At 39.3% G+C, this 16015-nt stretch overlaps 1 protein-coding gene across 6 annotated transcripts in view; it reads left to right on the top strand.

The window, feature by feature from the left end:
* Positions 1-16015, top strand: part of temp (protein prenyltransferase alpha subunit repeat-containing protein tempura) — a 32633-nt gene that overhangs the window by 4174 nt on the left and 12444 nt on the right. Inside the window, exons 1-2 of one of the 6 annotated variants that reach the window (XM_073979394.1) lie at positions 4846-5041; positions 5684-5918. In XM_073979394.1, coding sequence (XP_073835495.1) covers positions 5830-5918 — 89 coding nt within the window. In that variant the 5' untranslated portion in view covers positions 4846-5041; positions 5684-5829. Of the gene's footprint in view, positions 1-4845; positions 5466-5683; positions 5919-16015 lie in introns of those variants that run through there. The other 5 variants (XM_073979397.1, XM_073979393.1, XM_073979395.1 and 2 more) reach the window with 5 other exon arrangements.

The following is a 16015-nucleotide window of genomic DNA, read 5'->3' as shown; positions in this document are numbered from 1 at the left end:
CGGAAAATTAACCAAAAAAAGGATTTTTCCGCTTTGCAAACTTGTTCTCCAAAAAAACAATACAGTTAGGCTTGTTATTTCCACAATAAAATTGCTTTTAATTTTCACAAACATAAACCAACAAAAAAATTAACAACAGCTGATTGATTGTTTTCAGGAAGAAGAAGAGTTAAAAGTTCTTGCTAGAAGAAATTTGTCCAGCAAGAATTTGCAAACTCTCAGTGAAAGAACTGTCAAAATGTCTCTCTCAAATCGCTCTCTTTTGCTGGTTTTTTGTGTTAACAGACGACTTCCAGCAACAATTGGTACAAGTTGTTACAAATTTTAGGGTAACCAGACAAACCTAATATTAGGTAAGAGTACATTTACTCTAGCGTTTAGTCCCGGTCCACACTAGCGTGAATTTCATTAAAAAATTTCATGAAATTAGGTGTTCTTAAATCGAATTCCCCACTACAGCAATTTTATGATTTTACTCTACTATGGACGTCGATCTAGAGACGCATAATTTCATATTAAAATTTCAATGAAATTACTGTAGTGTAGCCCAGGGGCTCAATTCTGTTTCTATGAAAATGTGAAATGAAAACTTTTATAAAGGAGAAAACCATGGTAGAACAAATACAAGGTAAAGTTAATACTACAACAAATACAACTCGAACAACAACCACAAAGGAATTTGTTTTTGTTTGTAACGTAACTGCCAGTTGTATTTGTAAACAAAACAAGGAAATGTCTATAAATTATTGGAATTTAAAAAACTAATTATTTTTCACATTTGGTTGAATATTTTGGAAAACATGAATGAAAATTCGTTACATTTTCAATTTTTATGTTCCCACATCATTCCACTAAATGCATAAATTTTCGCAGAAAGTAGAATTCTTGCAGAAAAGTTTGGGGTCGCTGGAAATTCATAGAAAAAGGAGAAGCTGTTTCAATGTTTTGTTTTAGAAATCAAAGAAGCACATGTTTATTAGGGCTTTATTTTATTAAATTTTAACAAAATACCTCACATATTAACAAACGTTGTATCGCCTCTACAAGCGGTGATTTACTGCGCGGCTTATCGTTCGAACTTGGAGGAGGTTACATATCATTGATATGAAGAAGTCTTTCTGGGAAATGGTTTTTTCCGAATGATATATTTTTTTTTCTCAAAAAATATATGTCCCTAATGTACATCGAAATAGAAATAAATGTATAAAATGTCATATGAAATTTGACACTAACGTTACAACCCAGTTCAGTCAGCTGTGTATTGCTGCTACCTTTTCTTATTCTACCATGGGAGAAAACTGTCAAATGAAAAAAATTATAAAGGAAATATTTTTCATTTCAAATTTTCATAGAACAAGAATCCAGCCCCTGGTCGATATGCCTTGTGTGTAAACGAACTCCAAGATTATGGCCAGAACATAATCAATCGCCGCTTGCTTCCCAAATGTCCAATTATAAGGCCGTCATCAGACCATCTGCTTTTTCACATGTATGACATCAGCTGCTCTGTACACATAGCCCAGAAAGTCTGCGTTCACCTTACTGCTTTTCAAAAACGATGCTAAAACTTTAATAAATTGGTAAATGAGACCAGTTTTTCTTTCATAAATATTTTATTGGCACTCTTTACTACCAGAATAAAACGAAAAATTCCTGAAAATATATTATTATTATGAAGATAACGGTAAAAAAGTGTTACAACTGCTAAATTAGAGCCCCAAAAAGTCTGCGTTCACTTTGTATGTTGCAATAATACCGTTAGTTTGTTTGATTTTTTTTGCAGTTTTCTCCCATTTTTAATCAATATTGTCACAACTGGTCATTCTGTGAGGTCGCTTGCATACTTAATGTTTGGTTTACATTCGGCGTCGTTTCGTGATTTCGAAGGCATTTCGTGATTTCGCGCGAAATCAAGCAAAATTTATCATGATTTCGCATACAAAAATGAAATCATCTCATTTCGTGATTTCAGCGAAATCAACATCGAAATCACAGTACACATGATATACAACCTTGCTTTTGTCTAAAAATGTACCAAAAGTTGCAACACTTTTCACGTATCACAATAAACAAGGTAGATGTGCGAATTGCTGCAACAAAAAAATTTTAGTATCAAAATTTGTAAACAACGTGAAAAAATATTAAATTACAGTTGAACCTCGATTATCCGTGAATCGATTATCCGGGAACCTCCATTATCCGTGATAGAAAAGAAATGTTAAACTTTGTTCCATTTCCTCTATTTTTCGTTATAAACTTCATTACCCGGCATTAAAAGAACACTTTCCAATTAATTTGATTAAGCAAACAAAAGGTAAACAAACAAAAACTGGAAATTCTCCCGTATTACACAATTTGTGTATTTATTGTATCACAAAAACCATGGGACAAAGTCAATTCAGATGAACCTGATGATGATGATATTAAGTATCTTTTACAATTTTGGTGGATTACCGTAACAAACTTGAAAAAATTGCAGATTTTCATATTATTGTACGATACTATGCAATTTTTACTTCAAAATATGTTCAAAAACTGCATAAAAGCATTGCCTCCATTATCCGGGAAAATCGATTATCCGTAATGCCTCCGGTCCCGACCATCACGGATAATCGAGGTCCAACTGTACTTTGTTACAATGCTATTTTTCATTGTGTTCCCGTACTTTTTAATAGTAATTTTAGAAAATAGATCGAATTGTCAAAATTTTCTCCCCCATACAAATTTCCTAAAAATACGGGAACGGAACCATGATGGAAATTGCAAAAACTCGAGCAGAAATGTCAAAATCAACGTATCAGCTATCATATTAGATGCCAATGAACATGCTTGCTGCTAGTTTCTACTAGGCCAAAATTATATGGCAGAAAATAGGAGAAGAGGGTGTTATTCGGCGCTATATTTGTTTAAAGAGAAGTGCAATTCTTGCTAGATTTCGAAGTACGGGAACGTATTTTTAGCATTAAACGGGAAAACTACTGCAAGTACTAATATTGTGCAGGTTCTGAGCACAACTTTTATCTATCAAAATTTATTATTATGATAACTTAACGATAAAATCATTTTTTTAATTTTTTCATTTGTTAGTACTATACACAATTAATACCATATATAGATAATTTTAGGATAATTTTCCAAATAAAGTTGTAAAGTTCTATATTGTCGTATATTTCTTATGATTAATTCAATTTAAAACAACTTGTTTTGAAAATTCATGTTCGATCAGCTGCGCATATGCATCTACCTTGATCATTGTGATATGTTTGAAATCAACAAAAAATAAGTGTAAACACTGGGGTGTATTTCAGGATTTCGTGAAATCCAGTGGATTTTGGAGCGCAAGTGTAAACTTGGCGTAACTTTAAAAAGTAAGTTATTTCAAGAATGGAAAACAAGGGCCAAGAAATTGACATCGATAAAAGGAAAATTCTAGGTAAATTTTGGAAAAAGCTATCGAAATATTGGCGAAACTGTAGGTAGAACACATTAGTCCATACATAGACTGATAATTAACTATAAAAAATCGGAATTTTGAAGTCAATGCCCAGATCTGGACGGTCAAAGCTCAGTGTTAGATGGTCAAAAATATTATCAGAACGGCAGGAGCGTAACATAACTAGTAAAGTTAAAACAAACAGTCCGATAATTACTTCAAAAATTGTTGAAAATGTGAAAATGGCATCCAAAAAAAGTATTTGTACACAAACCGCCAGAAAAATACTGCATAAAGCTGGATATCATGGTATAGTCGCACGGCGAAAGCCGCAATATCACTAGTGAACAGGCAGAAGCATGTTGAATTTGCTAATGAATACATAAACAAGCCTTCAAGTATTCCGGAATCAAGTCATATTTTTGGCCGAAAGCATGTTCTATATGTTTGCAATGAAAGGACTTCAAACTGTGTGGAGAAAACTCGAACAGCGCTTGAAAAGCAAAATCTTGTTTTCCACTGTAAAAAATGGCGATGGTGCTGTTTTGGTTTGGGGTGTGTAGCAGCTTCTGGAGTGGGCCAACTTGTATTTATTGAATCGACAATGGACAAGTATGGTTACCTAAACATCATGAAGCGCAATTTGAACCAAAATGCAGAAGGACTACGGAATTTTGGTTGCAACAACATAACGTTTCAAAGCATACTGCTGAGATTGTAAGGTTTTGGCTCCTATATAATGCCCAGATCTGGGTTTTGACATAAAAATTCTGGTTTGTATATAGTTAATTATCACTCTATGTATGGACTAATATGTTCTACCTACAATTTCGCCAATATTTCGATAGCTTTTTCCAAAATTTACCTAGAATTTTCCTTTTATTGATGCCAATTTCTTGTGCCTTGTTTTCCATTCTTGAAATAACTTACTTTTTTAAGTTAAGTGCGCAAGCGACCTCACAGAATGACCAGTTGTGACAATATTGATTAAAAATGGGAGAAAACTTCAAAAAAATTCAAAAAAACTAACGGTATTATTGCAACATACAAAGTGAACGCAGACTTTTTGGGGCTCTAATTTAGCAGTTGTAACACTTTTCTATCGTTGTCTTCGCAATAATAATATATTTTCAGGAATATTTCTTTTTATTCTGGTACTAAAGAGTGCCAATAACATATTTATGAAAGAAAAACTGATCTCATTTACCTATTTATTAAAGTTTTAGCATCATTTTTGAAAAGTAGTAAGGTGAACGCAGACTTTCTGGGCTATGTGTATATTAGTATACCCAAAGTGACAACATACATGTGAAAAAGCAGATGGTCTGATGGCTGCCTAAAGGAATGCCAGAGCCTCATAAAGGGGAACGCAGGTGGATTTGCAAAGAGACTCTGGCATTCCTTTATAATTTGACATTTGGGGAATCAAGCGACGATTGATTCTGTTCTGACCTTTGGAAACACAATACTGCGGTTTTTTCGTGTACCACATTGATATCAATTTGGCGCTTTTTATAGCAATAATCAGTTGACATTACTCTCCCAACATATGGGATTGTTGTCATTTGGTGTTTCTTTCAGTAGTTCTTTTCAATTAAAAAATAAAAAGTAAAATAAATTTATTGCTGGAAAATTTTGAATTTAGAAAGTTTTAATAAAGTTAAAAAATATATTTTTCATATTAAGCGGCTCTTTGAAGGGGAGCTAGATAAAATCTCTCTCCCTCTCTCATTGTGTGGAGAGTCATTTAAAGTGTTGTTATGTTTACTGTTGTTGTTGGGGCTTGTTGGGGCGTATCAAGAATAAAAAATTTATTTAAATTAATTTTATTGAATTAATATTTGTTGTCATCTCGACAGAGTGGCGAGTGACTTCGATGCCCGCTGAAATTGAAATTGGTTGTCAGTGTTTTGTGTGTTGTTCGGTCGTGTGCGAGTGAATTTTTGTCTTGTTTGCCGTTGTTGTTGTTTTGTGAGGGGATACGAGACTTCATTGTTTTTTATTATTTGTTAAAAATACATTATTTTTTTTGGTATAAAAAATAAGACAGAAACAAATATAAAGCATAAACCAAACATACGTTGTTTTTTAGCTGAAGTGGTCATTTTTTTTGTTATTGGCGGAATTTTCCTATTTTCTTCTGTTTTCTTTTTATTTGTTGTTGTTGATTTTTTTTTTTTTTGGGGAAAAACAATGTCCTAAATTATTCGTTCTAAAACGTGTATCCATTTTTTTTTGTTAATTTTGCAGAAATAAAAAACGCAAAGCACACCAGCACACCAAAAAACAAAAAACGGAAAATAATTAATGCAGTTGTAAAATTTTTTACCGATAAAAAAGAAGCAAAAATAAGAAAGAAACAAACAACTGCAAAAAAAGAAACAAGTACACCAATCATGGATTCAGATTCTGACAATGAATCCATGGTTTTATGCGAAAAAATCATCAATGATATGCATGCCGTTTTCCTCAAGGACACTGAATTGTAAGTAAAGAATATAAACAACCTTTTTCCTCCTCTTTGTATCCATACCTCACCCTTGCTACCTACTTACTATCCATTTTTTTTACTTTGGTTTGTTTACCGCAGAATTATAGATAACCTTTATGGAGTTCTCTCTCCCCCTAATTCTCTCTCTCTCTCTGCTTTTTTCCGACACTTGTCATCAAACAAAACCTTTTTCTCAATCTAACCGTTATTTATTTCCTTTGCCTTTCAATGTAAGTCTCTCTTTTCCTCTCCTTCACGTAGCGGTAATTTATGTCAATTAATCTTTTTGAAATGTAAAATTTGATATTAATTTTGTCACGAAAATTTCACATAGAAAAATTTTAAATTTGCCTTGTTTGTCTACCTTGTGTCACCATAACTAACCTCTATTGTATGGAGGAGAGGTCAAGGTTAACTTGGGCCATAATATATTCTTTATTGAACGTAAATTGAACATGAGCGGCGTAAATAAATTTAAATTAACGCGCGACAAACGTATGTTTCCTATGACAGTTGTCATAGGTACTACGACTACTGCACCAAACATGCACCAATATTGGGGCGTAACGAACAAAACATAGAGTTTGGGCGATAATAAAATAAGGTAATTTTTATTTAATTTGCAGTGACTTTTTTAATTCGTTTTTTTTTCTATAGAAAGAAAAGAGATAGAGAGTGAGAGAGAATTTTGCAAGAAACTAAAAGGATATTAAATTGGCAAATTTTAAATACATAGAAGCTCAGGGAGGTTCTATAGAACATCTATAGAAAATCAAAACCCCTGGAACGTAGATATTCTATAAAAACGAAAGTTTAATTTCCAAAGAAAATTCCATGTTATGCCAGAAGCCAAGAAAGATTTTTTAGCTCTTTCAAAAAAAAAAAAAAAAAAAAAAATCGAATAGATAGCTTCAAGATAATCTGCCCAAACATGTACACTTTATGGAACAAATTGAATACTCTACCAGCTGACGGAAAAAATCTGAAAATGTTTTTTAAATTGTAAATTTTTTTTCTAAGTGGCCGGCCTTTGGCCGCGAATTTAAGACTTTCTCCTATGGACAGGAGCTAATTTAGGGCACGAAAACAAAATTTTTTTAATTTAACTTTTTTTCTTACTTTAACAAGGGAATTTTTGGAACTTAAGAGGCCCATATCTCGGGAAGTATGGACTTCCCCCCAACAAACTTTATATTTTTGTGATCAGGACGTAAAGATCTGCCTGTGGTAAACATTTCCGCCAGCTGGTAGAGTATTCAATTTATGCCCACTTTATTAAGAACACATCAATACTAATACTACACAGGCGGAGTTTCCGAAAGAAGTTTTGAAGACCATCTCAAAGTCCAGACTTGGAGATTATAAAATAAGTTTTTAGGATTACATAAAAGCCCAGACACGTAAAGATTCTAAAGGAAGTTTTCAAGACCATACTCGTGAAGATTCTAAAGTAAGTTTTGAAGACCACCTCAAAGGCCAAACTCTTAAATTTCCAAAGGAAGTTCTAAAGACCACCTTAACCCAGACTCATGAAGATTTTAAATGAAATTTTAAAGAAAACGTATTTGTGTTTTTCATGTATTGGAGTTTCTAAAGCAAATTTTTAGGACCAAATAGTCATAGCCCAGACACTTGAAGATTCTAAATATAGTGTTGAAGGCCATTCCAAAGCACAGACACGTCGAGGTTCTAAAGGAGGTTTTGAAGACCATTTCAAAGCCCAGAAACGTAGAGATCCTAAATGAAGTTTATAGGGTCATATAAAAGCCCAGACCCGTGAAGATTCTAAAGAAAGTTTTGAAGATTGCCTCAAAGTCCAGAAACGTGATGTTTCTAAAAGAGGTTTTTAGAACCATAACAGGCCCCAGACACTTGAAGATTCTAAAGGTGGTTTTGAAGACCATCTCAAAGCCCAGACACATGAAGTTCCTAAAGCAATCATTTAGAACATATAATTGCCCAGGCACTTGGAGATTGTAAAGGAAGTTTTTAATCCCATAAAAAAGTCCAGATACGTAAAGACTCCAAAAAGACTATCGGAAGTTTCCATATAGTCTTGTAGTATAAAAATTGAGTTTCAAAAGGAAGTTTCAAAATGAAGTTTCAATATAGCCTTGAAGAATAGAAACGTGGGGTTCTAAAGGAAGTTTCAATACAGTCTAGAAATGCCGAGACGTTGGATTTCTAAAGAAAGTCGCAATAGAGTCTAGAAGTACAGAAACATTGAATTTTTAAAAGAATTTTCAAGAATATCCTTGATTTCCAAATGGGTTTTAATAAACCATATTGACGCCAAGAAGTGGGAATTTTCTAAACAAGTTTCCAAATCGATTTAATGGCCCAAAATATGTTTTTTAAGATGATGCCGCTTAGCTTACCACAGACCGACCTATCGCGTTATATGTGGTCAACAAGGTTTCTTTATGTGCACCCCAAGTGTTGCCTCTTGAGGGTTCCTACTTTTCAGTTTGTCGCAGATAGTTGTGGCGTGCGCGCACGACGTGAAAGTAGTGTCGAATGTGACCCCTAAGATTTTGGGGCAGTTTGTGGTCGGAATTCTGCTACCGTCGACCACGACATTCAATTCTCTTCCAAACTGCGCTGTACATGTGGTGAACAGAGTGGCTGTTGATTTTGTGGCGGAAATATGCATATTCCTTAAATAGTTGTTCAGTCTCTCACAGCTGTCATCAGGATAGGTACCCGACGCCAGGATCGTGCAATCATCCACATACGTTACGATCTCGATGCCGTCTGGACGGGACGGAATACAGGAGTGGTAGGGGTTAAACAGTTCCGGAGATATTACCCCACATTGGGGAACTCCCTGTTTCACTCTACGGGGTTTGGACTTCTTGTTCCTGAATTCCACGTACGACTGGCGTCCACAATATAATTGACTATCCAACGTTTCAAGCTTGGCCGGAGGTTTGTCTGCTCAATGTCCTCAAACAGCGTGGAGTGCCTGACTGTATCAAAGGCTTTTAATAAGTCAAGAGCCACCATCACTGTTCTATCGTCATCTGTTCACGGTCGTCTCTGGTTGAGTCCTTGACAAATATATGTGGAGATAGCGTGCAGCGCAGTTGTCGTGCTGTGCTGTTTACGGAATCCATGCTGATGATCGGCAACTTGATAGCTATTTCTGATACTGGGGAGGACTAAGTCCTCAAGGGTCTTTGCTACGGGCGACAAAAGTGAAATCGATCTGTACGATTCACTTTTGCTGGCATCCTTGCCGGGCTTCCGTAGTGGGACCACCCTGCGAATTTTTCAGACTTCGGGAACAATGAGGGTGGATAGCGACAAGTTGAGAACTTTAGTGAGATACTCCACTCCCGGCTCATCCAGCTGCTTCAGCATTACCTTGGAGATTCCATCAGGGCCCAAGGCTTTGAATGATTTAGCGTTCCTGATGGCATTGGCAACATCATCCATTGTAAATTGTGGTGTTTCATCCTCGGCAGGAAGAGATCTGATGCGACGTAATACTCTTCTCTTCGCCCTGTCACTCTCGGGGTGCTCGACAAACTGTCGATTGAAATACCATGCGCACCTCTTAGGGTCAGTCAACATAACGTCGCCAAACGTGACTAAGGTCCTATCTTCCCTTCTTCCAGGGTTTGAGAGTGACTTAACCGTTGCCCATAATTCACCTATACCGGCTCCAATGTTGCAACTTTTCAGATGATTTAACCACATGTTCCGCTCATGTTCGCCGACCAGCCTGTTAACTTCCAGTGTCAGCTTCCTGACTCTGGGGTCATTGGGGTTGGTTCGGCGAAGCTCATCACGCTCATTTGCTAATCCCGTCGCCTCTGCTGGGAAGTTTGGCCTTACTTCGGGTATTCGATCAGCAGGGATATGGCGAGCGGCTGCAGCAGTGATGATGTCTCGGAACGTTCTTTCCGCTACCCGAACATCAGAAGGATTGGGCAGTTCTCTGAAGCGGTGATTGGTGAACTCTCTGAAACCCAGCCAATCAGCCTTCTTATGATTGACGAATGTGCGGCGTTCAGAGGTAATGAAATCGGGTGGTCTGCTAATGGAGACAAGTATGGGGAGATGGTCTGATCCAAGGGAAATGACGGGTTGCCTGGTAACGTCATTTGTCAGACCACAGGTGACACGATGTTGTTGTTGTTGTAACAGTGTTTTATTATTATGTTTGTATGTTCGTTCTCCTGTTCAATCTGGCTCTGTGTCTATCTCCAGTTCCAGGAAGTTGGCTACTTCGATGGGATGTAACTACAGATCCACTGGAGTCAGATGAGTAGGCTTGGCGGGTCAGTTGAATAGGTGCTTAGTATCGTGCGGGCTCATGCCGCATACTGGAGCAGACATCTTGCACGGTGCGATCCATTCCCGCCCAATAGGAATGACAGGTGACACGATGGTTATGTCTGACGAGCTGTGACACTCTCCTCTAATTCTGGTAGGGGCGTCCTCATTGACCGTGCAAAACGTAGAGCTGTCAATCTGCTCAGTCCGCGCTGTACCTCTCTGATCGTTTCCGAGGGCCGAATGCCACATCTCATGATGCGCATTTAAGTCCCTCAGGACCAGACGATTATGACCTTCCAAAAGGGGGCTTATGTTAGGCACGTAATTTGAGATACAGCTATTTCTCGGCGGGATGTATACATTCAGCAACTCTATCTCGGCAGCTCCACACCTGACTGCTACCCCCATACATTCCATGTACGGGTCATTAGAGACAGGCTCAAGCGAGATAGGTCTGTATTGGACAGACTGGTGCGATAGGAAAGCTAATCCCCCACCTCCACTTCTGGTGCGATCCTTCCTTAGCACGTTGTAACCATCGCAACTTTGTAAGCTGCAGTTGTTGTTGAGCTTGGCCGTGCGGTGCCTTGATATTCCTCCGACTCATGAAATCTACTATTTCCTCGATCTTACCTCGGAGTCAATTGTAAAAAGGATGCATTTTCCGGGATTGGGACAACAACGGCTGGTGTTAAAGGCTGCATGTGCGGTTGTTGTCGAGAGGACTGCAGGGGAGTCTCATAATCAGATGACGAGGGAGTTTCGTAATCCGATGACGACTCACTGGGGACTGTATTCACACAGCATGCAGCAACATAGTCCCTGTTGTAGTCCCTTACGTGGACAAGTCCAGAGCAACACCTTAGATGCACCCACTCCTTACATCTATTGCATCTCACCGAAGGCTGGATATGGGTGAAGATGCGGATGTGACAAACCGAGGGTTTTCCTCCGTCCCGGCAAGGACCAAAAGGATTCGGAGCAGGCACTCCGGGATATGTTGCTCCCAATACAGAAAAACGAAACAAATACAAACATATGTACACTGAGGTGGCAGCCGCTGGCCGGAACAATGAGTTTGTGTAGTTCCGGGTCAATCCGGTACAAATAACCCGCTGCCGTGGGATTGTCCTAAGTGTGGGTGCCTTGGCCAACTGAACACGATGAAAATAACTAAAGATGAGTATAACCAAAGCATCTCCTAAGACAACATGTTACATAGTCTGATCTTATCAGGTGACTAAGGAAAGATCATGGTAAGTTGGCAAATGGTGAAATTGTCTTGTCTGGGGCCCGAAACTTGATATTCAGGGTGTAAAGCCGGCGTGCTAACCATTGAAATATGGTGGCCAAAAACTTGGCATTTTGTTCCCACAAAGGTCCAAAAAGGATCTTGAATTATCGACAAGAAGAAGGCTTCTTTTTATCTTCAACAAGGAACTCCTGCACTTTGCAAGACTCGAACGTCTGTGCCTCTTCTCAATCTTCTTCTGTCTCTTCAATCTAGAAAGTAATGAGAAAGTAGGTTAGGTTAAAGGACGCGCAGCTGTCGTGTTGGACAGCCACTCCACTCGGAGACCTTATGGTCCATTGTGTTCATCCTATAGTAAGGGTAGGAGAAAAGAAAGAAATAATAGCATAGGAGGTATCGAGTTTAGAAGTAAGAAAAAGGAATAATTAAGTAAATTAGAAGATAGTTGAGAATGATTAAGTAAGTGCTACGGATTGAGAAATTATTTTTAAAGAGAGAGCGAGTAAGGAGGTTTTGCCGTATTAAGATGCTGTAGTTTGTTCATGTTAAAGCCACTTCAGACCCTTGGCAAGAAGAAGCAGTGTTGTCGGCTCGGCTTGGCAGAATGTTGTCTCAGATGGGAGAACGTATGTTCACCCATTGTTTGAATTCTTCTGGTCCTGAGCATTGGACAACGGCATAATAAGTGCTCAATCGTCTCAGTTTCTTCTTCGTCTTCGCATAATCTGCAGTAGTCCGTGGGGTCATCTCTATCCCATTTGCAGGTCATTGATCTTATCCTGCAGTGTCCCGAGATAACTCCAATCATTAGTTTTAGGTCGGGTTTTCTCATAGAGAGTAGAGAAGTGGTCTTCCGTTTGGAGAGGTTGGGCTAGATTGCCTTTGATACCTTGCAGCCAGGTTCGTTATTCCAAATCTGACCAGCCTTCTCCCTGTATGCTTGTTCTAGGAACCGCAAGAAGTGACACAAGGGTGGCCTGATTGAGTTATCGATTTCGATGTCGTTTGACTCAGATCCGCGACGTGCCAGTTCATCCGCCTTTTCATTTCCCTCGATGCCGCAATGCCCCGGGACCCAGCACAAGGTAACGATTGATCGTAGGGCCTCCAAAGCTTTCCTGCAGTGCAAGACCGCAGCAGATTTGATTGAATGGGATCTAAGTGATTTTAGGGCCGCTTGACTATCCACATAGATAGTCACCGGTCCGGCTATATCCCCTTCCATGTTTTTAATCAATTCTGCTGCTTTCGTGACCGCAAAGATTTCGGCTTGGAAGACGCTACAATTTTCGCTTAGCTTGTACGAGATCCGTAAGTTGAGGGTACCGCGGTAGACGCCCGCTCCTGTTCCCTTTTCCATCTTGGATCCGTCGGTATAAACCTCTATACCGGGTAGAGGTGGGGAGTTGTGGGTCCAGGCTTCTCTGTCAGGTATCCAAACTTCAATATCGTCGAAGTGTAATTGTGGTGATATATAGTCACTGATTACCTCCAATCCCACTGATAGTCCAGATTGTCGTAAGATAGCAGCATGGCCGTAGTCGAAGTTACGCCATGAACTTAACTCCTTGAGTCGGAGAGCTCTCATTGCTGCCAACTCCTGCACCACGAGATTCATCGGATGAAGATCCAGTAATACATTGAGAGCAGCCTGTGGAGTGCTTTTCATGGCACCGGTAATTAGGAGAGATGCCGCTCTATGAACGACATTAATCTTATGGAGAAGGGATGTCTTACTTAGTGCATTCCACCATACCAATGAACCATAAGTCAGAATGGGGCGAACTATGGCCGTAAAAATCCAGTGTATGACCTGTGGTTTCAAACCCCAACTCTTACCAATAGAGTTCTTGCAAGAATAAAGGGCTATAAGGCCTCTCTTGGCACGTTCTTCGACATTCCTTTTCCACGTTAGTTGGTGGTCCAGGAGAATGCCAAGGTACTTGGCCTCTAGGGAGAGCTTTAGGGCCACTCTATCCAGCGTTGGTAGGGTGAATGGTTTGACTTTTCTCTTGTTCGTAAATAGAACCAGTTCTGTCTTAGATGGGTTCACTCCAAGTCCATTGTTGTGTGCCCATCTTGATAGTTTGGCCAAAGCTCCTTGCATGAGTTCCGATAGCGTTTGTGGGAACTTCCCGGTGATCATTATGACCACGTCATCAGCATAAGCTACAGTCTTTATACGTAGTTGGTCAAATTCCTTAAGTATTTCGTTAATCACCACCTTGTGGTGTGCCCCTGGTGACAGACTTCCGAATGGAGGTCTCACCGATATTTGAATTGATTATCCTGCCGCTAAGCATTCCATCGATCCAATTGATCAGTGTGGTGGAAACACCTAAGTTCAAAAGTGAATTGTGGATGGATTCGAGTTTGACGTTATTAAAGGCGCCTTCTATATCGAGAAACGCTGCTAACGTATAATTTTAGCCCATCATATTCCTCTCGATTAAACCAACGACTTCATTAAGTGCAGTCTCCACCGATCTGCTTTTGATGTAGGCGTGTTGGGCAGGACTAATAACACTGTTTTCAAGCTTGGACCTTATTCCTAGATCAAGCAATCTTTCTAACGTTTTCAATAGAAAGGAAGATAGGCTGATTGGTCTGTAGTCTTTGGGAAGCGTGTGACTTGACTTCCCGCTTTGGGGATGTATGTCACCGTGACCTCCCTCCACAGAGCCGGTGTGAACAATAGACGTAGACAGGCCCTATAAATGTGATCCAGGTGTGGGATCAACACCTCCAATGCAGGAAAGATACTATCTGGACCAGGTGATTTAAAAGGCTTGAAAGTGTTTATCGCCCAAGCTATCTTGGTGTGACTTATAATCTCCTCGATGACACTCACTTCCCCTGTGGCTTGGTTGCACATTGGTGGATCGGCTGAGCGATCTGGTGCATCCATGCAGTTGGGAAAGTGGGTTTTGGCCAGGAGATCCAGAGTTTCTAGACCGGAGTTAGTCCATGTGCCATCATCCCGTTTGATACTGCCGATGGATTTAGGGTCCTTCGACAGTACTCTACGAAACCTGGCTACATCCTTTACTCCCTCTATAGACTCGCTAAAGCAGACCCATGATCTGCGTTTAGCCTTCTTTATTTCACTGTTGTACTTATTGAAAGATACTTTGTAGTTCCCCCAATCTGTGGACAACTTCGTTTTGTTGGCTTTGTTAGAGAGCCTTCTGCTAGTCTTCCTGAGATTAGCCAGATCTTTCGACCACCAGACCGGTTGACATCTTCTGCCTGGGTAAGTGAGTGGGCAGGCGGTCTCACAGCTGTCCACCAAAACCTCTGTCACGTGCTTCACTGCACTATTAACCTCTGTGGCTGTTTGGGGGTATCGTGATACTCCCAGCTTGGAGCTTACTAGTTCATTGAATTTGTTCCAGTCGGTTTTCCGTGGATTTCTAAATGGTGGCTGTCGAATACCATTAACAGAGACTTGGAAGAGTATCTTCCGATGATCCGAAAAGGAGCATTCTTCCGATACCCTCCAGTCACTGATAATAGATTCGTCTTTATTAGTGAGGGTTATGTCTATAACCTCCCCCCTGATTCTATTTTGAAAAGTGTATTCATTTCCCCTGTTGTATATTCTGAGATTATATTTTAAGATAAAATCGAATACGGACTCACCTCTGGCATTTGTGTCGCTGCTGCCCCACTGAAAATGGTGAGCATTGGCATCACATCCTAGGATGATGAGGCAAGTGCTACCCATCTCTTTGACAAGCTTCTCCACGTCATTACCCGGTGGATCAGGGCTCTCGAATGGCATGTATATGGACGAGAATATGGTGGCTGCATTCCATTCTTACAGCCGTAATATCACCTCCGCTGAAATTAGAGAGAAATATTAGTTTAAGACTCTTCTTAGCAACTACACAGGTTCTTATCTGAGAAAGTAGAAAACGTACATCACGTTGTGAACTCGCGGTCCAGATAGCTCTAGTTAGTAGGCAAACGCTTTGCAGTTGCCATCTACGGCTCAGCTTCTCAAAGTAGAACTTTTGTAGAAAAAATAGTTGCATAATTCGGCATGGTTTATCCATCTTATAAAGTGGCAACTGTATACCCTCAAACATAATCCAATGCAAACATTTTAAGAGCTATCTGTCAGCTAACTTTTAACAATGTTTCGTTACACCCCAATATATCGCCTCACCGTAGTTGGTCAATGGTTTAATTTATTAGATTCACTACAAGTTTTTATTACAATTTATTAGGATTTCTTGTTACAATTGAAACAAATCAAGATCAACTTAAATCAACATACAAATACATGCTGCTCACTCTGTAAGAAAAAAAATAAAACATTTAATAGGTTTCACCAATTGAACATACAAAACGCTCTTGGAGGAGGGTGGCGGCCGCCGCCAGTCTCCGACATCATCAAAACACAATTATATTGCGTTGTTACTGTCACCGCATAAATTATTGGCGCATTTTAGCAAAAAAACAAAATCTTCTGGCATTCAATACTTTTTTTATCGAACATTTTGTTGTGGTTTGGAATTTATAGATTTTGATATCAATCGAGAATTTTTGT

The sequence above is a fragment of the Musca autumnalis genome, unplaced genomic scaffold (assembly GCF_047663935.1).
Source record: "Musca autumnalis isolate F117 unplaced genomic scaffold, ASM4766393v1 scaffold_3, whole genome shotgun sequence".
Classification (NCBI taxonomy): domain Eukaryota; kingdom Metazoa; phylum Arthropoda; class Insecta; order Diptera; family Muscidae; genus Musca; species Musca autumnalis.
This window is presented reverse-complemented; position numbering and strand designations above follow the sequence as displayed.